Genomic DNA, 21,901 nt, shown 5'->3' on the forward strand with positions numbered 1-21,901 from the left:
GTACTTTTGGATTCAGCCTTATTCACAAAGCCATCCCTTCCATGCACGGTGTGACAGCTCATGTCTGTGTAAGCATGGGCGGCAGACCAAGTTCCTTCAAGATGCCGCTGTTTTTCTAACTTTCCTAGCCCTTAGTTCAGTCACTTACAGCAGGTCATTCAGAAGCGGCTGCTGTCTTAGGCACAGTCGTGGCTTTCTAGGACATTCACTACTGCTTCATTTATTTTACAGTATGTGTAAGACACTGTAAATACCGCCCAAGATCTTCACTGTTCAGGCCCAAGAGTACTGCATCAGTGCTGCATCAGTGACTTGCCAACTTCCAAACACGGGCATTATTTTCAATGACTTCAATAAGCTACACACATTTGTACCTGAGCTATGCTCAACCTCATCTTATCTTAGCACCAACTCCTGCTTTGACAGGGAACGCTCCTAAGGAACCCTGTCTCAGCACTGCTTCAGCTCCCATGGGTGTCTGTTCACCACTGGTCCACCAGGAAGAGGGATTTCCTGGGTGAAAGCACCACCAGGTGCCTGGGGAACTGCACCCACCACTAATGTACAATACTGCGAGAGACACTCCCAAGGGAAACGTGCAAGTACCGGCACCCGGCCCTTGTAAAGCTACAAGGCACAACCAGAGTTTGATGGAACCAACACCTGCACAAGGCAGCATTCATAAGCCCGCAAAGGAGGCTACACACAAACCAAAACTGCACTCCGTAACACCTCAAAAGCCAAACAATACAGGCAAATGTCAGAGGTGCTTACAGAGAAAGCCCACTGCCCAGAAAAGTCGGCAGAGGTCAGTCTCCCTTCCCCAAAGGTCAGCAGAGACCGATCAGTTTTTGTGGCAAACTATCAAGCTACGAATTCCCTGAACGTTTTGACATGAAGCTCTCAAGGCACGTGCAATTCCTGAAGTTAAATGAGATCAGCCAAAGGTGGTTCTCAGAGAACTGAGCAAGCCTTACATGATTCAGATAGTTCTCAATCTTGCGCAGGGTAGCTTCAGGGACTTTGATGTGGCAGGGTTTCCTCTGGTTCTCGCCAAGCTCCCGGAGTGAAGTCATGTTATACATAGCATGGCTGAGAGGGTTGTTGTTCTTGTCCACCAAGCCAAGGCTCTGCAAAAGAAGAGGCAAACAACACGATCAGAGACAAGATTGCTGCATACGAAGTGCTGGTATATAGAACACATGGGTCCTACACGTTCGGATAGGCTAACTCCTTACCCCATATTCCAAATTCATCTCTTCCTGCTTTTGCCACAGCAAGAAACAAGACATGATCCCATCTCAACTCTGGGGAAATGGACACACTGGAGCCAACTGCTACCTGCCCCCAACACAACGCTCACAAGAAGGTCTTAAACAGACCCATCAAAGAAACGGCAGCCACAATTATATCTGACAAAACCCTCCTGCAAGGGCTGGGTTAACTCTCTTGCTATGGTTCTGGTATATCGTGCCAATTCAGTAAGTCCTACGCTATTGCTTGGACTTCCCCTCTGCTGACTCTAGAGTCTGCAGCAAAACTATTGCAGCAATACGTCTGGATTAGTCCACCTGCAAGAATGAGAAGATAGTCTGTCTTAGTTAGACAGCAGCAAGGTGGCCAAGAGGACAGGCTAACACTTCCAGGGTCATCCCTACACATCACTTTGTCGAGGGCTCAAAACAAGCAGAACAGCCTTCATGGGGTCATCACAGATTAGACACTAGAGGGGTACAACAGCAGTTTTGACCGAATCCTAAGGTTCAGAAATACGTGTTTATTAAGCATGAAGTCAAAGATCAGAAAGTTTCAGGCATCACCCCATTAGGCTCAAATACAGTAAGTCAGGTGCCAGGAGCCTCTACTCACAGACACATTAGACATGGGATGTAGGAGCCGTGTGTGCTTACCTTAAGCTTCTGACAGGCCAGTGCCGCTGCTTTGTTTTCTGCCTCCACCTTGCGACGGCCCTTGGCAGCAAAAGTCATCGGACAGGGCCAGCGGAGTGTGAGCTTGCAGATCTTGGTCTTGGTGCCTACTGTACGGAACTGCATGTATTCCTAAAAGGCATATAAACAGCATCAGACAGACTGGGGGAGATGTTAAGAGCCTACATAAATAGGCAAGCATTTTCAAACACACCCCAGTATTTCTAAGCAGAGCTTAAGCTGTTGGGGTTTTTTTTTAATTTATTTTGGGGTTTTTTGTTTCTTTTTTTTTAACAATGCACTAGAACAGGTTTACTGCACTGAATTCCACCCCCCCCCAGCTCACAAGGCACTGGCTAAGCAGAAGTGAGTGCGGACACCTGTGTGAAGAACATCATCAAGAGCCTACGGGTTGGAGCACAGCTCCTGTTTGCTAAGTACATGAGGTCTAGAAAGGAGGTGAGTGACACATACCGAGGAGGAAGATCACCAGATACTGGCAAGAATCAAGTTATGGAAAGATTCCATCAGCACAGAAATTACACATTGCTCCGAGTAACACAAACTTCTGTTTCTTGCAGATACATGGGGAAAATGCAAACCTATCACCTCAGAAAATATTCTCCTTCATACAGACAGCAGCTCCCCTATTGCCCTGGCCTCAAGTAACAACATTCCTCATGCTTCTATTAAGACATTTCCTCAATTCTCACCACAAAGTCTTTTCCTTGCTCTTCAGGCTGATTTTTCTAGGCCTAGTTTTAACTTCCCTTCTCTCCCTAGTTCTCAGCTGCCCAAAAAAAAAGCATCCAAAGTGATTCCAGCTGGAGACTTTGAGCTTCGTCCCTGGCAGAGGTCAAACAGCACCTTACCTTGACTGTGGAGGAAGAGGTTGCAATCTGAATCACTTGGGCCAGGAGATTTTTGGGAAGTGGGAACTGCGTCAGGGCACGGATGGCAGTGTTGTCGTCTGTCATTTCAATCGAACTCCCTCCTCGGCTAGATGGAAGATGAGAACAGTTTGATATACAAATATCCACTCTGTGCTCAGACCCACCTCCCTTCAGGTCTGCTACTGAGGTCTGAAACTGAGTAGTTAAAGGCACAGATAATTTTGGTCATCTGAAAAGTCAAGTTGCATCTTGCTACTAAAATCTGTCAGTCACAGAACAATCACCCAGCTCAGTAAAGCCACCTACTAAAAAGCAATCAAACCTTTACACTAGCACTACAAACCAGATAGCATCAACAAATTTTAACAGATTTAATAAATACATAATTCTGAATCCAAAGAGCATCCCTAAACACAACCACCACCATCAGGTCCTTACGGATCTTATTCCTGTTGAGTATTAAAAATCCAAGATTTGTGCTCATAAAATATGAAATCAAGCAAGCAGCTATGGTGATGAAAAGGAGCAGATTTAATATTGCCCTCAAAACCAGGGTGGTCAAAAAAGGTCTAAGTGCACATGCACAATTTCTGGGAATGGAAATCTCTTTGGGCAAAGAATAAGAAAGGTGGGTAACAAGCAGGCAGCAGTCTATCCAAAGGGCAAGACTCCAGGAGATGCCTGTGCATTCCCTTGTGATGATAGCCAGGTACGAGACGAGGCCGCCCCACTACTGCTCGCGTAGAGAATGGTACAGCAGTCAGTGCTGGGCCCATCGACAGGCCACACCAGCAACGTAGGAAGCTGCAGCTCAACTGTGTGGAACTGCAGGGGTGCATCAGCTACAAAGAAAAGTTTCTCTTCTTTACTGCCCCGGATTAACAGCTATCAGAGAAGACATACCTTGCATCTCTGCCTGGGGTTCGAGCATCCTGATGTGCCATAGGTAGATAATCAGAAACATCGATTGCTTCTTCTTCCAGCTCTCCTTCCTCCAGTTCCCCTTCCTCTAGCTCCCCTTCCTCCAGCTCTTCCCTCCTCATTGCTTTAGGCATCCTGCCCTGTTCCATGGGCTGGATGGAATCGTCCGGCTCCATCCGTCGCCAGCAGGTTGACAAGTCGGCGAGAGAAGGTCCGGACTTGGAGCGCCACTTGCCCTCTGAGCACCACCTCTCGTCGGGACAGCCAAGCTGGTCAGCGAGAAGCCGGTACTTTGCAGCATCAAAGAGCTCATTTCTGGGCCCCAGCAAACCCCAGCCCTACAAGAGAAAAATGCATTGTTAGCTGCAGTAAAGAGACAGCTATGGGTAACTGCAGGAAACCAGACCCATCCGGGAAAGGAGAGAAATGCAGGAGTAATTTCTTCATATCCCACAGAAAGGAGAGAAAGAAAAGAGACTTTCAGAAACATAAAGCTTTCCTCCTGCCATTTTTTCTTAAGAAAGGGAATCTGTTCACTAACCTCACTTCCCAGAGCACAACTGCTTAGCATCACATAGCTTGTTAGAAAGGGTGGGCCAAGATTTATTGGTATTTTACAAACTATTAACTATATTTAGCATTCTGAAGGTTTGAAACCCAGCTCAGAGCATGAAATGCGTCTTTCTGGAAAGGTTAGTCTAAACAAGTATAATCTGGGATAACACAAGATGAGAATTCAGGGAATAGTTCATCTCCTTTCTTTTCACAGGAACAGTTATTTCTATAAGCAGTAGTAAGACCTCCCTAACCCAGCAGTTTTTGAAACAGAAGAGTTCCTAGTTACTGCTGGCCTACCACCTACATTTAGGACTGAACCTTACCTGAAGCTCCAGACATATCTAGAGTGCAACACACGCCATGTCTTACCAGACCGCTGCAATAAATTAGAAGTTGCATCTTTAGGCCTCTCAGTGGCCCCATATTAGACAAGGCTGTATTATTTTGTGCTTTAGGAGTGTCTAAGACAGCAAGAATTCACTTTGCTAGCTGCTCTACTCAAAGTCACTATATTCAGACACTCTCTGCACCAATTAGACACTACTACTTTTCTTGAACTGCTGACTATTTAAAGCAGCATTTGTAGCTATTTCTATAGTTATGATTGCACAAGGCCTCCCATCGTGAGGGACTTCTGTCGGGTTATCGGTTTAGCACCAGAGTTAAAGCTTTGCATGCTGAATCTATCGTTTCAGGGTGTTGGGGCTTGGGGGTTTTAAGTTCTAAACTAAAGTACAGCTTAGCAATTTCCAAAATTTGGGGAAAAAGATATTATAAGTGTAGGTAGGATTTTTTTTCCTTCAAAAACTTCCAGGAAACAATGCTTTTGTTGCACACTGACTAGTGAGGGTAAAACAAGAATATATTTCCAGTGAATGTTAATTGAATGGGCACCAACCATGCTTCAAGTGGAATGAAGTCAGTCAGTGAAACAAGTTTTGCTAATCACAGGATTCAAGAAACTAGTCTAAGCACAGAGGCCAGCTGAAGAAACTACTAGTTTTAATGCTGCAATTCTTAACTTCTGAAGGCTTAATTTAAAAACTAAGTAGTTATTTCTTAATGTAGCTTTCTTGATCTATGAGCAAATCAAAAAGCTGCCATTGTCAGAGCACCTACAGTATCTTTTCTAGGCTCCTTAGTAGGAAGATATCACTGTTCCTACTCCATAGATAAAAGGGAAACTCCAAAAGCAAACTCACTTGCTCAAGGTGACAGACAACAGTCAGTGGCAGAGCTGAAGACAAAACTATATTTTATTCTCAGATAGCTGCTATGTAACACCATATCTTAAACAGTGACCTTTAGAACTTTACTGTACTTGTTTGACACTGGCCGTGCATGCATATCAACTATTTCCAGCCATAAAGAAGTGGCAGACTAGTGTAACTTTAAAAGAGTAATCATAAAACAGAACACATAATTGACACGGTATGGCTTACACAAAGAGAAAACAAGAGCCTCTGGAGGTCCTACGCTTGCAAATACACACAGGTAGACTGACAGAAGTGTGAGTTAGTGAACAGTAACAGCAAATATACTGGAGGGAAGCTCTACTTCTCACCATAGATGCTGAGACTAAGATAAAAGCTGATTAAGGTCTAGGACATAAAGCACAAAGACTAGAACTCAAAGAATTTAGGGAGTTCACGCCTGGCTGAAGTAAGTGGGCTTTTAAGCTCAAATGGATTCAGACAGCTCGAGACTTCACCCTCTACCCTCGATTAACAGATAGGCCAACTAAGAAAGTGAACAGGCAAAGAGAGAGATAAAAGTCAAAAATCCTATCACCAAAACGGATGAGGCCTGCACACTTAAAAGCTTGTTTGTCCAAGCTAAGGAGGAGCCTAAGCTCACCTTGAAGAGCTGACATGCTGCAGCTGCTGCTTGCCTCTCGGCATCAATCTTCTTGGTCCCGTAGCCTTCCACTTCCACATTCTTAGGCCACTTTATATGCAGAGTGACTTTCTGAAAAGCAAAGATAACCAGTAAAGTGAGACAGCACAGAACAATCTCTCTTCTCCACCAGGAGCATAGCTACTTCAGACAACTCTGAAGTCCCGGCAAAGAAGGAAGCTACAAATGAAAAACCCAAACTCCTTGTTCAGTCCCTTTACAGGAAGTTCCATTCCAGTAACTTAGAAAGAAAAGCCTGAAAAAGGGATACGAGGTACCCAGTCGCAGAGAAGCTGCACAGCTGAGGCAGGCCCAGAAGCCAGGCTGACTTCCAGCACAGTGCCACGTACTCTGGGCCGGAGCTTCACAGGCTGCAGTGTGTCAGCTCAGAGGAATCAAACGCCAAGAGCTCATTACAAGAACAATTCCATTTCAGAGTAACTGTTCCTATGTACACTGCAGCATACCAGATCAGGCCCGAGAAGCAAGATGCACTCTCTGACACATTTCCAGTTGCAATGGCAAGCAAATCTTCCTAACTGCTTCCTTGCTGTCATTTTAATTAGCAGCGTATTTCATCACAGTTACACAGGCAGCTACCATACTCATTGGGTACATAAGAACCCAGCCTTCAGGATGTGCTGCCCAACACAAGCTATTAAGAGAAGTAACAGTACCACCAGAGCTCCTCTTACACCAGTACGGCTGGATGAGAGCAGCTGAAAAACCTGCAAAGGCAAAGAATACTGAAAGCTGAACCCTGCCCTTTTGAAAACATTGCTCCCAATGAAGAACTCGTTCTACTCCTGGCCCTGCAGATGCTGCAGCTGAGTTTCTGCAAGGCTCAAAGGAGGGAAATGCCTAAGGAATTCTCTCCTGTTACTGCAGCAAAGATGAAAGGTGGCATTTTGGTCCGCTGGGAAAACCCCACCTATAAGGCTAGAGAAAAGGCTCCCGACTTTTCCACAGCCTACATCTGGCTGGCTGCCTGCCATCTGAATCTCATCTAACTGTAGGAAATTGCTACGCATTTTGCCTAGGGGCTCTGCATGAAAAGGCACAGACCTGTGGAGAAAAAAGTTGTCTCATGAAGGCCAAGTTACTTGGCACTCACGAAAAAACCTTGCCCACTTCCAAGCGAGACTTCTCCAGTTTGTCTCACCTGCCCTTCTGTCCCCAAACGTTTTCTAGGTTGGTGTTTTGTTTTTTGGTATCCAGCCCTCATTTTCTCCAACAGCTCCTCTATTGGCTTTTGGGGTTTTTGGTGTTTGCTGTTTTGTTTTGGTGGTTTTTTAACCTGAAGTTACACTCAACGTTAATCTATTTACGTGCTAACAAGAATGCGAACTGATTACGGAAACTAAAACGATGAGGCACTGGTCATGGCATTCCAAAATTTAAGTTAGGAAACTGCACTACTGCTCGAGAAAAAGCAAGAAACACAAAAACACAAATAATAAAGGAACTCTAAAGTAACCATTATTAATGTATTGCCTAAAATGCAGGGATGCTTACAAAGGATGTGGTAATAAAAACTGTCTGGGAAATTTTAGACAATGTTACTGGAAAATGTTAATCCATCAGAACTGAATCTTTTCCTGGAATGTACATTACAGTTAAACTTCAGCTGGAAAGGGCTTTCTGCTCTGGAAGGAGAGCTGGTATGATAAGAGGAGTCAAACCCTTGAACACAGAGCACCCACCAGTTGGGAACTTCTGCTCAGTTTAGAGCACAGATTTGGATCTAGGCCTCTCACATCCCAGTCAGTGCTCCAACTACTTGGCAAACTTTGCTTGAAATTCCTCTGCTTCATCTAACAAAAAAAAAGAGTCTGTATTTCATTTTGCCCTTAAGTAGTATTAGAAGCCTCCCTCCATTGCAAACAAATTCTTCTTTTCTGGTTGCAATTGAACATTTTAGGCTTAGGCATTTATTCTATTAGAATCTACAAGAAAATCTAGGCCTACTAAGATCTAAAATACATATTAAAATATATTTTAATTTTCTACAGCAGCAAAGTACATAGCCCAACACATTTGAGCACAGACTATGTGTCTTTCTGCTGAGAAAAGCAGGTGACAGCAAGCTACTTAGAAGGAAAAAAATCCATCCTTCCACACACAAAAGGAGAGGGACAGGACTTACATGTATATCCCTATTAAAGTATGTGAAAATAAAGAGAAACAGGATGAAGTGAGAATATTTCTTGTTTGAAAGATTATCACACAACTTTTACGTGGAATTAAAACACTTCTGTACTTTTCTCTATTAAAGAGTTACTTCCAGGATTAGCAGTATTCTTGGCTCACTTCCCACTCGATGTGCAACATACCTACCCGCCACCCATCCCCAGCACAACAGGATTACCTTTTTTCTTGGCCCATTAGTATGGATGTACACCAGCTTGTCCCTTGCATGAGAAATGCCCAGGGCTCGTCCAATCACGCTGTTGAGCAAGTTTTTAGGCTGTGGAAATTCCTTTAATAAGTCTCTGGAATCTGGAAAAAAAAACCAAACAGAGCAACTAAATGTCTTCTAATTCTTGTGCAGTCCTGTTCAAAGACATGTTATAACACCTGCTTCACTGCAGCTCTGTGAGCATTAATGTCTCTAAGGTTACAGATAGAAAAGTAAGCAGAGATAGAAAAGAACCACTTAATACGTGGTTCACCTACAATGTCTCCAGGCATCAGCAAAACGGTACACAGGAGTGCAAAGTCTCCTGAGCTTCAAACGCAAGATGACAGTGCAAATCCAAAATGGGAAACAATACTGGATGTCCCTGTCGTGGTTTAACCCCAGCTGGCGACTAAGCACCACACGGCCACTCGCTCGCTCCCCCCCAGCAGGATGGAGGGAAGAAAACTGGAAGGGTAAAAGCGAGAAAACTCGTGGGTTGAGATAAGAACAGTTTAATAATTGAAATAAAATAAAATAATAATAATAAATTGTAATGAGAAGGAAAACAACAAAGAGAGAGAAATAAAGCCCAAGACAGACAAGCGATGCAAATGAAAACAATTGCTCACCACTGACCGACCGATGCCCAGCCAGTCCCCGAGCAGCGGCCCCCCGGCCAACCTCCCCCCGGGTTTATTGCTGCGCACGATGTCATATGGTATGCAATATCCCTTTGGGCAGCTGGGGTCAGCTGTCCCGGCTGTGTCCCAGCTCCTTGTGCCCCCCCAGCCTACTCGCTGGCCGGGTGGGGTGAGAAGCAGAAAAGGTCTTGACTGTGTCAGCACTGCTCAGCAGTAACGAAAACATCCCTGTGTTATCAACACTGTTTCCAGCCCAAATCCAAAACACAGCCCCATACCAGCTACTGTGAAAATTAATTCTATCCCAGCCAAGACCAGCACAGTCCCATTCTTCTGAAATGCACAGATTGTTTCCACCTCTTAAAAGTATGAATATCCTCTAGTTAGAACTGCAGCACTCACAGTCTACCTGCATGATTCAGTGACGCCAACAATCACGTAACAGTTTGGAAAGACTTTTTTCTCCCAAAAGAATACAGCATCGACAGAAAAAACAACAGCCTACATATACCTGCTGAATCTGAATACAAATATCCTAGCACAGAATTGAAAGCCCAGATTAATGCATGGAGTTGGTGCTGTTTCCTCACTATGGAGGCAAAAGCAGCTTTGTTTGTCATTCTTCGATATCAGAAACAAACTGAGCAATAACTATTTTGAACAGGCTTTGGTATTTGCATCCCCCTCCTGAATGATGCATACCACCTCAGGGTTAAATCAAGGGTCTTGACAACAGACAAGTCACACATTAGATCCAGCCATTGGTAGTAACGCGAAATAATGCCTGGGGACTTCTCCCTGAATTTATTGAGATGGCTTGGTTAGAGGCTGGGAATATGGTTTTGTACTAAATTGCTCAGAGAACCCCCTGGAAAGAAGTTTGCCAACACAGTTTTTGGAGATAAACCAGCCCAAGCAGGAAGCCAAGAAGCAGCGCCTGAGGCGGCAGGTACTGAGAGCAGGTAGGACTGGCTAGCTGAGCACAGGTCCCCTGCCCCAACAGGCGAGAAATGCTGCTCAGGCTACGGCACTTGCAGGAAGCGGATATTAATGATCAGTTCAAATCACTCTCTTTAAAAAAAAAAAAAAAAAAAAAAAAATCACACTGCCCCCAGACAGAGCAACGTCACGCCCACCTCATGGTTCCAGACTCCTTCCCGATGCCAACACCAGCAGTTTTAGCTGGCGAGGAAGCTGCTCCAACTCACCTCTCACATGCATCACGGTTGCATCCAGCACTATAGGGGAAAGCCTTTATTTTGAGCAGCAGCCCAAGCAAGATCAGATTAAGGTTAATGTGATAACAATTCTGGCCGTAGTTACGCTACACAGTCGGGCAGGTCTAACAGCTCACTGTTGCGGCGAGGGGTAGGTGCCACTTCTGCCAGGCTCCAACACCACCGCTGCTCCAGCTCCGGCACAAACCCAAATGTACAGGGAGATGCTTTGCAGCCCTAATCCGACAGAAAACTAAACCAGAAAAATGGAGTACACTGGTTTTTGCTGGGCTCAGAAGTAAATCAGCCAACTGCACAGTCCTGCAGGTACCCAAAACCAGTGCAAGGGAACAGGAGAGAGGAATGGGATCTCCTATTCTGGCAGCCGCAAGCACAGCTAGGCCGTTCTCATCCTATGTCCGCTCAACATCAAACACACACGTTCCCCAGGCAGTCAGAACTTCATGAATCTTCTTGCAGACCATCAATGGGTTTGGACACTACTTTTGAGGCGGCTTCTAATTCTCTACAGGTATTATGGGGAAGTTTCAGCAATGAATCAGAAGTCAGCAACACACAATCAGCCATACTGCCAGAATCTGGAATTTCAGATTGAGCTACCAAATCCGAGGAGAAATGACCCAACAGTCGTGCTCATTAGAGCATCACCAAGATCTGCCACAATGTTTTGCTGAAAACTCTTGATTGCAGAGTTGCTATAATGAAAATACACCATAACTGGCTCCAGAGAAGCAAGCGAGCATTTAAGAGAAAGGCTCTGTAATACAGGCATGTGAAAAAGACATTCTCCAAGAAGCTGCTCAGCAAGGGAAAACTGAAGTTATGAGGATGTATTATGAGGGCTCACCTGAAAGCTGACCAACGGGGAAATCATAGAGATTTTAGGGAAGGCAAGAGAATTATGTTGTACCACAGCAGACCTAACATTTGTCAGACTGTGGATACTTGGGTAAGGGAGAGCAAAAAACCATGTTGCTGATCATATCACCCTCTCCAGCAAAAGAAACAGTATGCTCATCCAGAGCACAGGAAAAAAAAAAAAAAAAAAGGAAGAATTATTACTGACACTTATTTGTGAGACTTCTTCCTCCAACCCATAGAAGAACCAGCTGAATCTCAGTGAAACCTTATTTGGAAACCAAACGGACCAGATACAGAAAAGAAAGAATTTGGGTTCCCTAACAAATATAGGGAGATACTGAAATACAACCTCCACAGCCTGCGATAAGGATGTCGAGAGCTGGGTATCATCTGAAGACAGGTCATATTGTAATTCCACAATTGTCTAACTCTGACTCGCAGCTGGAACTGGCTCAGGTGGGTGTTACTTTTTTCAACCTGGTATGTAGCGGACAAGCTGGTATTTAGAGGGCAGCGTCAAAATGAACACATTAAAACTGCTGCCTCCTCAATCTCCTTCGACTATACCGATGTTGAAAAGACGATGCAGCGCACGATGGGCTTTCTGCCGCTCTCGTATGCATGATGGTCAGCCATGGTATCTTCCATTATAAAGAATAATTTAAAAAGCCCACAGGCTGCTGTTTCTCACACATACTTGGGCAAAACTCTTGGACAATTACAGGGGAATATGCAGGAAGTACTCTGATTTATGAGCACTATTTGTCCATGAATTACCCTCTATGTGTTGGCCAGGAGAGCATGAAAATGGTCTCAGCCTAACAAAGAACTACAAGACGATTTTTCTTTAATTATACAGCAAATGTGACATTTCTACCTACTCATACGGCAAGCACCACTATATTCAGACTTTGACCTGTTCAAGAAAACTGGAAAAATGACTAAGATTTTGGCACTCTGCAGTTCCATTCCATATCGCTGGGATGCATGGAGGGAGGAGTAGTAACACAATTCCCAAATGCACTATAAAATTCACTTAATAAATGAGAAATTAAAAAAAAAAAAACCTCTAGCATCAGGCTGTATTCTTTGGCCTCTAGTTGCTTCCCCTTTCAAAAACAATACCCTGAGAAATTTTGTGATAAGTAACAGGCAGAGGTAAGTAGTACATGCTTCTTAAATGCCCGGAAGAAAATGCAATTACCTACGGACAGAGCCAATTTCTCACATTCTGAGGTGACTCCTCAGTCAGGACTAAATATTTAATCCATTCTAGAGCAAAGAAGAATAGGATCTCTAAATAACAAAGCCTAGTTCTGGCTTGCAGATCAGACTCTGAATTACCAACCGAGACACAATGTATTCTTCACAGCTGACAATGCCATATTCAGCAGCACCATCTGACGTATCAACAGCGACTCTAAGGCTTGATGGATTACCCTCAGCCCATTCTTATCCCGAATTTGAGCGCTGAAAGGATCTTATCTTGCATGAAGCCATGCCTCACTCCTAGATTTTAAAGAAACAATCCAAAATTGCAGAACGGGATTTGCAGAATGTTTCCTTCCCTGCCAGATTGGATTTCTTGGCATCTTCCTCCAAAGAGTATCTTAGTTCTCTCACTGCTGAGAATGGGTATTTGGGTAGCAATCATATTAGCAGTAGTCACAGCCCTGCAGAGGCAAGGAGTATAACCTAATACTCCCCCAAAAATAGAGTTGATTTTCATACCCAGTTCCTACCCAGCCAGAACCACATATAATGTCCATAGCGCAGCTCCGTGATCACGAAGGAATATTAAAAGCCTGTCTTGGGTAGCAGACAATTCAGGGTGGGGTTATCAAAGAAGCCAATTAACTAATTTAAGTTCCTCAAAGCCAGTGAGTGCTTTAGCTTAACTTGATTGTGAAAGTCAATGATCATTCCAAGCAACGCTGAAAGAAAAGGGAAAAAAGCTCCTAGCTGTAGTGGCTAAGCCTTTTATTAACCCCATCAAACCTGACAAGTAAAGACACTGTCAGGTACAACAACAGCACATATAAAATGGCCCATAGTCTTGTTCAAGGAAGACAGAGGAGTCTTAGATTGATTTTGACAGTTTCTGTCTTCCCTCAAATTCTCTTCCCTGGAGAAGCAACAAACAAGCATCCCTAGAGAAGCAACAAATGAGCAGCAAGGACAAACTATTAAATACAACGCTCATCAAGCTATAAGCCCCCGCAGTAATAAATTCAAGTCAGTGAAGAATGCTCCTAACACATCAAAAGTTCACAGGGAAGAAGAAAGCCCTGTGGCTCCATAATATCCGTTTCATAAGGCATTAGCCTAGACGTGTTTTACTAGGGAGAGATGGAGAAGGTTCCACCTGGCAGTTCAGTTTGGAGTACCCCAAAACAAGACTACTTTTTTGTGCTTTTTGGGGTTTTTTAACTATCATCTAGCGACCCTGACCAAGGCTCCTTTCAAGTAGAAACAGTAATAAAACACACATGCAGTTCTTGCCTACGCAAGAACAAACTTAAAAATTGGTAAAACTGACAAGGCTTCTTCAAAAGCAAGTGAGATCACCAGAGAACAAGAATGACCAATGGCCAACCTCCAACCTTGGAGACACCCAGAACTCGGCTGGACACAGCCCTGACCAACCTGCTCCAGTCTGGCCCTGCTCTGAGAAGAGGATCAGGCCACACGGCATCCAGAGCTTCAGTCCAGCCTAAATTCTTCTGTGATACTATGAGACAGCAAATTTAATTAGTCTCAGGGAAAGATTCTTTCTTAGAGCAAACCAGAGGTCAAGATCACGTAAGTCTAAGGAAAGAGCGAGAAGTGCCACAGACCTGGCTGAGCAGGCAGAGAAGCTCTCTTCTTCACAGATTCTGCTCCAAAATCCCACCCTCTGGGCCAACAAAGCGAAGCCTTAGATATTAATACCAATATAACACTGCCATTTTGTAAGCTGGCCTCAGATCTGAGTTGATTTTTCCATGTTTGTATCCGAGGCTAATAACAAAAGCAGTCAAATGAGGATAGCTAACACAACATGAGTTTACAAGTTGAAGGCTTAGAACTTGCCCTCATAAATAGTTTTTTAAGCTAACTTTTATGATTTCTACCTGTTCAAGTAGCAGCTGCACAGGTAGGGCAGACTTACAATGAGATCCTAAGGACTTTCTATTTGCTTGTCTGAAATGAATCTTCCGCTATCACCAAACTCTCGCCAGAAGAGCCTTGCATGGTCAATCCACCACACAGATTGGAAGGATGAGGCCAATCCCAGCAAGCTCTCCCCACGTGGCCCTCGCACGGCTGCCGGGCATCCCCCCCCTGTCCAGAGTCGCGTCCCCACCAGCACCCCCAAGCACCTCACAGGGACAGCCACGACATGGAACCATGCTGGCGAGCCACCGATGGCAACAGGCGCTACAGGAAAGTGAGCCAAAGCTCAAAGATAAAGTACTCAAGTACTTCTCTGAAAACGCACGTTAGAAAAAGCGCTGAGGAATGAAGTACGAAAGAGGGAAGAAAAAAAAAAAACAAACAAAAACTGGTTTACTATTTTTCTCAGGCAACACCTGAACCAGCTCATTAAACAATAATTTGGGGTGGTTTAGCATTTACTTTAGAAGTAAGTTAATTTGCTCTGTTGAACAGCTTGAATGCGACAACTAAAGACTATCTGACTCTGAACTACAAGATAAAGCTCAGCAGAGCTTCTGAAAGGAAAACGGAACTAAGACCCAAAGAATTAAGAAACTACAGAGAGAAAATGATAATTAAAAAAAAGTGCTGGAGGGTGGGAAGGAAGCACAGAACACAGAAGGATGAGAAAAAAAAAAAAAGGAGTTGTTTTTTATGTAATAATAAACCAAATTTCCAAAGCAGAAGACTACAGACTAAGAAATAAAACTCAGATTTCAGTGATTTTAAAAGGGAAAATGTAGTAGTTCACGTCACAGCCCGGAAGCAGTAACCTCCGGCACAAAACTACTCGTATCTTTCTAAACTAGAAGTGTTCCTCACACTTCACAATCTAACGAAAAGCAATTGTCAAAACATGACATCAAAACACACTTTCAAATATTCTTTTAAAAAAGTAACAATTCCTTCTGAAGAGCAGGAAGGCATTTACCCTTCAAACGCCTGAACCCCAGGCCCTCTCACACACCACTCTGTCGTCGTAGGCTGGAGCACTGACATCCAAAAGAGAAAAAGACATCTTCCAAGCTTTAGACAGAGACATCGTCCCTGACCAGATTTACGGACACCGCAAATACCAGGTTTTACGTTGAGAGCTGTCCGTATCTCGATTAGCGTTTAATTCAGCTCAGGCAGCAAGACTACCTGGTGGAAGGCCAGACCGAAGCCCTTTGTACACGAAACGCGGATAAAGCGACGCTCCGAAGCGCCCGCAGCCCGCTCCGGCTCTGACCTAACGGAACTCGCTGCACGGCGACGGCAGAGCAGTTTTCCTGGCGGATGCTCGATGGGCGTGCTCAATCCATCAGGATTTCTAGCGAAAGATCCATTTATGATTTTTTCCTCTCGCGTCAGCCCACGGCGGGCAATCAGAAGCGGCGAGGACTTCTGGCCAGGGCCGGCTCGGCCCGGCTTCAAACCGGCGACCTTGAGCCGAAGGGCTCCGCACCCCTTTTCCGTTTTCTGGAGAAACCCACCTCTCCCGGTCCCCACGCCGCCAACAAAGACCGCCGCGCAGCGCGGCAGGGGCTGCCACAAAGGCCTCGGCCCTCGCTGCCCGAGCTCCCCGCGCTGCCCGCACCGGCCCCCGCCCCCCGCCGGCGACCGGCCCGTTACCTGCGGCGGCGGCAGCGGCGCAGCCGTGCGTGCAGACGCCGCCGCAGCTCGCCGGCTCCTCTCCCTTGCCGCGCATCCCGGCGAGGAGCCCTTTCCCCGGGGCAGGGTCGCTCAAGGCCGCGCCGCTCTCCCGCGATGGCCGCCCGCCCGCCCGCGACGCGGCCCCGGCGGCGCCGGTCGCCCCTCCCAGCCGGCGGGGGAGGCGGGCGGGGGGGGTGGGGGCTGCGGGCGGCCCGGCGCGGCCTAGCCCAGCCGCCCGGAGCGAGAGGAGGCCGGCGGGCGGCGCGGCCCGGCTGCAGGCGCGGGGGGAGGGACGTGCGGCGCGCTCACGCTCCCTCCTCCCAGCACCGGGCAGCGGGGCTCGCTCCTCCCTTCCGCTGCGTGCGGGGCCGGCGCGGCGCGGCGCGGCTTCCCCGGCCGCCGGGCCGCGCACACCGGGGGCGCCGCCGGTTCCTTCCTTCCTTCCTTCCTCCCTCCCTCCCTCCCCCCGCCCCGCCTCGCCCCCGGCTCACCCTTCACCATGGCGGCGGCGTTCTCCTCCTCGGCGCCCGGCTCCTCCTCCTGCCTCGCCTCCTCGGGGCTCTCGGGCGCCGGCAGCCGGGTGCAGAGCCCGCGCGCCCCCGGCGCCGCCCGGTAGCAGCGGCAGAGGCGCAGCGGCCCGGCCGAGCCGCAGGCCGCAGCCGCCTGCAGCAGCAGCCCCAGCGCCGCCATCTTGAGGTTGCCCGGCGCCGGCTTCAGGCAGGGCGCGGCCAGCGACGCGGCCGGGCGCTCCGGCGGGAAGGCAGCGTCCGCGCCGCAGCGCCCCCCGGCGGGGGGGAGGACCCGGCGCAGGCGAGCTCCGCTGCACCCCCGAGTTGTCAGCGGGGGGATGCTGAGCCCACGGGTGGCAGATCCGCGGGCAGCGCGTCCCCCCCCACGCCACCCGGGGGCTGCCGTGACGCTGCCAAGGAAGGGAACGGGATAGGGAAAAGAACCTGCTTTCGTGTCCCTGCCAGAACCCGCGGAGGCAGAGAGCTCCTGCCTGCGAGGTGCCGGCCGCCGTGGGCAGGCAGAGGACTCGCGCCGCCCGCTGAAGCATTAAACCAGCAGAAAGACATTTTCTTCCTCTTCTAAAAAATCAACGGCACTCGCATCATGGAACTCTACCAGCCCTGCCTGGAGCTGTTTGTCCTCCTGACACGTGCGCAGCAAACAGAAACAAGGCGGCAAGTCAAAGCGTGTGCTCGTGCACCGACGAGACATGGCGCGATACGGGTCTAGGTCGTCTCAAAGGTTTTGTGAATATTTTGTAGGTGTCACAAACCCCCCCCCAAAATAGAATGTCTTCACACACGTTCAAAGAAACATCACCACAAAGAGATGAGTCACTTGCTCCAAGATCTGAGCGACCTGGTGATGATACTGCAAACACAATCCACGGGCCAGTCCTCCAAATAGGGGTTTTATTTTAGAATCGTTACTAACCTTCTCTCATTAGAGGGAAAAAAACACACATACAATTTTTACTATGCTTTCAACAGCGTTTGGCTGCCCTCGGTTTCACTCCCGCACACGATTCTTGCAATCCTTGCACATTTACAGGCAAAGCAACCTTTCTGATTGTTTTAACACAAGTGACTGCAAGAACGATTCAGAAACTGCCCTGGAACCCGAAAGCCGTTTCGGGTTTCTTCTCTTCAGCTACACGTACACCCCACCTGCCCCCCAACACACACACGTACGGGCCAGGTCATTCATGGTCAAGTGTATGTTACTACAAAATAAAGTCCGCTTGCAGCCCATTGTTTATCACCATTTGAGAGAAACACTAAAAAACTTGAAGTCAATTAGACAGCAAGACAGCACTTTCCCTTCCTACACGTTTCTCCCTACCTGAAGCCGACTCCCCTGTTACTTGGTTCTATACGAATGGTTTCATATCCGAGGCGTAAAGTTCTCAAGGCTGTAGTGCTGGGTGCAATTCAAACACTACAGGATTTATTTCTTTTATTTTTTTAAAGTCTGAATTCTTTTTCTAAGCAATTAATGTATATAAATTTTATTATCTCTGGCTGCAACATACACCTGGGACTACCATTAAGTTGTGTGTTTCTTCAAGCCAGGGAATCATTTTTATGTCAAATACCTTATGACTCAGTGAATATTTTGTGCGTAAACCAAAAGTTTACATGAATGGTTGTTTACGCATCATGATGAAAAAAGGGGGTTTTTGGTTGTTTGGGGGGTGGGGGGGTGTTTGTTTTTAAATCAGAAAGAGAAATCTTTGATAAGCCACAAAAGGATTAACTAACATAAATGCACACTTCAGTTTTACAAAGCCTGTATTCCACAAGAAGAGGTTCAAGAAGTGGAAAGTTATCAGACAAAACCCTGTATAAAAAAAACCCGAAACTTTGGAAGAGCATACACGAACACTCAAAAAAACCCTTACTACACCAAATGCGCCTTTTCCAATTTGCGCACTTTTTAGAACCTCTGTGAAGCAGCTAGTGATTCGTCTTTGTCGTTATTTTTTACTAAAAAAACCAAAAGCAAACAAAAAACCCCAGTTCTTGAAGCAGCACCAGAGGACACAAAAAAAGGCTTGCCTTTTTTTTTTTTTTTTTGAAAGACGTGAAAGTTATTCTGCACTCTAATTATAAAGGCTTAGATTACAAATTTTAAGAGCATTGGTCCACTAAAAAGGAAAACAATCTTGCTAGACAAGTCAATTTAAGGAAATGAATTGTATGTAAATCTTTTGATAGCCATTGCACAAACTCTTCCTTTTAGCAATAAACCTCAGTTGGTTTGGAAACAACAGCTTCAAGGAGGACTAGAAAGAAAGGGTGGCTGGAAATAGTATGCAAACATTAATACACCCTTCTGGGAAGATGAATCTACTGTGCAACTACTTAACTTGATACAGTTGCTGGTTTATTTAGCATTTTCCCAAGATCTAGATGAGGCAATAAGCTGTCCAGCAGTGAAGAAAAAAAAAAAAAAAAAAATAATCACAGCTACTCAGCCGCTTCAAGTTGTGAACATCAGTGAAGAAACACAAAAGGAAACAAGAGCTCTAAGGAGATGAAAACCATGGCTGGACACCACAACGATTAAAAGCAAAACAAACAAAAGAGAACAGATAACTAAAGTACATGTCTGGGGAAAATCTTGGGAACACACAGTCAGTGGGAAGGAGAAATCTCGGAGAAGATGCTGAAAGACAGTGTGCTGGTGCACGGAAAGTTAGACATGAGTAGGGCTAGTGGTTTGTCACCGTAAATGATATAAAAATTATCTTCTGAGCACAGAAAAAATAGTTAAGACTCAATTTATTAAAAAATTCCAAAAGTCACAGATTCCACATATTCAATCCAAAGAGCTTTATTTTGCAGAGATGAGCGTTAAACAGCATAGAAATAATCGCTTAAAGCTGTCTTCCCAGGCTTTGCCAGTCCAGGCTCACTTCGATGAGCTGTGGTTAATTCATCTTCTCTAGCCAAGCCTTTGCAGAGGCAGCAGCGCTATGCAGAAGCTCGTTAACAAGCCACGTTATGTTAAAGACTTCCTTTTCCCCCAGAGCGCAAGTGTTACAGCACCCAGAGTCCCAAACCCCGTCTGGCCATGACAAACCACTAGCCCTCGCAGGAAAAGTTCCTTCTTTCGCTCTCAGAGTCCAACCCAGGTCCCACTATTTGACAGATGAGAGGGTTTTTACTCCCAACTAAAATTACTTTGTACATAATTAACGCCCTGGACAGATAAAGCATTCTGGGAATTTTTGTTTTAAATACGGAACCCACAATATTGGTGACTCACTAGCATGGCAGCGTTACAAGAATGGCTGGGACGCTGTTGTGTTCCCCAAGTGCTGAAGCAGAAGCACGACTTCCCTGAGACAGGAGGCAGTGATCCGTCACTGGTTCAGCCATATCTGGAATATTTTATTCCATTCTACGCACCTTATTTTAAGTCCAAGTAATGGAGTTCAGAAAAGAACAACAAAAGAAAACAAAAACCAGCCAGTGACTGGAGGGATTTCTTAAGGAAAAATACGATCTAAAGAAAGAGGTTGGCAAAGCAATGACAGGAAAAAAAAAAGACATGACAACAGTTGACAGATATTTAAAGTATGCAAACACCGAGGAGAAAGCACTTACTGAATTGGTACAAAAGGATGCAGGTATGTTTAGGAGGCTAAAACTAAAAGGGAAAAAAAAGCCTTTAAGCTAAATGGCAAACAAGTCTACATTGTCATCTATTGGATAACACAAGAGGTTGTCTCCCCTTCCAAATTCTGTTGTTTCCCCGAAATACTCTCTTGTGCTTACTGTAACCAAGCTCAGGTGCAACACTTAACTAGTGCTACGCTAACCAAGACAGAACGGACTTACACTGGTTACAACAACAACCGTGGCTTTACCCTTACAGTGCAAGTTCTGCACGCTGGGCTCCCCTCAAGAAATAAAGTGCGTCTCAAACGTAAAAATCAGCATCGTACATAGCTATCGCCAGTCCAGGTATCGTCATCTCAACTTCCTTTTTTGTCCCTAATGCATTGAGAAGGAACTCTGACAAAGACATCTGTAGGACAAACCTCTCATTTATCCAGCATAGAGGAGGACAGTACTGTTTCTAACAAATTAATTTTCTTCAATCTGCTATAGTATTGAATCTCTGAACAAAGAAAAAAAATAAGAGTGGAACTGAAGATTGTCTGAGGTCCTTACCTTTAAGGGAATTCAGCGAGAACATCTCCATCACAGTGAAAAGGGTTGATTCCTAGGAAAGCGAGAGGTAGCAAAAAGAAACAGGAAGTTAGAATTATATTTCCTTTGAGATGTTTCAAATGCTCAGCACTTCTGAAACTAGCTCTCCTTAGCACAAGACCAAGCTGATAGCCCTCAACAAATTTCACCTTGGTGGTTTTATTCTGCCTGTTTCATCTGAATCGTGCGTGCACTATTTGCTATCCCGTTATAACTGGCCGCTCTCCACCCGAAGGGAGGAAGTGTCTTCTCAACCAGCGGTTTGTAGGTTTTGGAAGTGCTTTGTTTCTGTGATGATATTGATCTGGGGATATTTTTGAAAACCTTTTTAAGTCAGAATGCCAGACGTAGGTAGACCACTGCCATTATTCCCCCTTTATAAAGCAAAACAAGAGAAGAAAGAGACATGTACTTTTGATAATGTTCTTTGCTGAAATTACATTAAACCTCCTATTTTAATTTCTTATTAAAGTAGCTTTCACTCAAACAAGAAGAAAAAAACCGATCAACTTTGTTTTGAGGTGCTTTATCTGTCATGCCAAACATGAAATACATTTTAGGCATTCTTGATAACAGAGTAACAAGGCTTTCCTAACAAACTTGGACCAGATGGGTGCGGGTCCTCATTTACACAAAGCGAACATTAACTATCCAGATTAACGGCTATTCCCACACAATTAATATCCTACAATTATTATGCTTTCAAATTATTCACTTTTGCTGTCAGTGAAACTAATGACAAAATTACTGTTTACTTCAGCAACAGCAAAGAAGGCCTAAAATAACAGCACTTTCAGAACAGAACTCCGTGGACGTGACACCTTGTTCAGCAAGTCACCTCCCTACGGGGCATAAAAACCAACCCTGCTGTTGCTGGCGAGTCTACACCTTGTCTTTTTCAATGACTAAATAAATAAAAACACAGTTATTTGACTTGTTTAAAAATGAAAAACCATACATGGCATAGTAATTATCAAGATGGCAGAGGAAAACATCCCTGG

The 21,901-nt window shown here is 45.6% G+C and overlaps 1 protein-coding gene across 5 annotated transcripts in view; it reads right to left on the reverse strand.

The window, feature by feature from the left end:
- Positions 1-21,901, reverse strand: part of DHX30 (DExH-box helicase 30) — a 34,954-nt gene that overhangs the window by 9,922 nt on the left and 3,131 nt on the right. For 3 of the 5 annotated variants that reach the window (XM_075492158.1, XM_075492157.1, XM_075492156.1), the window contains 7 exons: positions 20,862-20,913; positions 8,565-8,695; positions 6,158-6,268; positions 3,725-4,080; positions 2,801-2,927; positions 1,911-2,060; positions 978-1,130 (listed from right to left, as the gene is read on the reverse strand). In XM_075492158.1, coding sequence (XP_075348273.1) covers positions 978-1,130; positions 1,911-2,060; positions 2,801-2,927; positions 3,725-4,080; positions 6,158-6,268; positions 8,565-8,695; positions 20,862-20,892 — 1,059 coding nt within the window. In that variant the 5' untranslated portion in view covers positions 20,893-20,913. Of the gene's footprint in view, positions 1-977; positions 1,131-1,910; positions 2,061-2,800; positions 2,928-3,724; positions 4,081-6,157; positions 6,269-8,564; positions 8,696-16,149; positions 16,629-16,661; positions 16,894-20,861; positions 20,914-21,901 lie in introns of those variants that run through there. The other 2 variants (XM_075492154.1, XM_075492155.1) reach the window with 2 other exon arrangements.

The sequence above is a fragment of the Mycteria americana genome, chromosome 2 (genome assembly GCF_035582795.1).
Source record: "Mycteria americana isolate JAX WOST 10 ecotype Jacksonville Zoo and Gardens chromosome 2, USCA_MyAme_1.0, whole genome shotgun sequence".
In the NCBI taxonomy this organism is placed as follows: Eukaryota; Metazoa; Chordata; class Aves; order Ciconiiformes; family Ciconiidae; genus Mycteria; species Mycteria americana.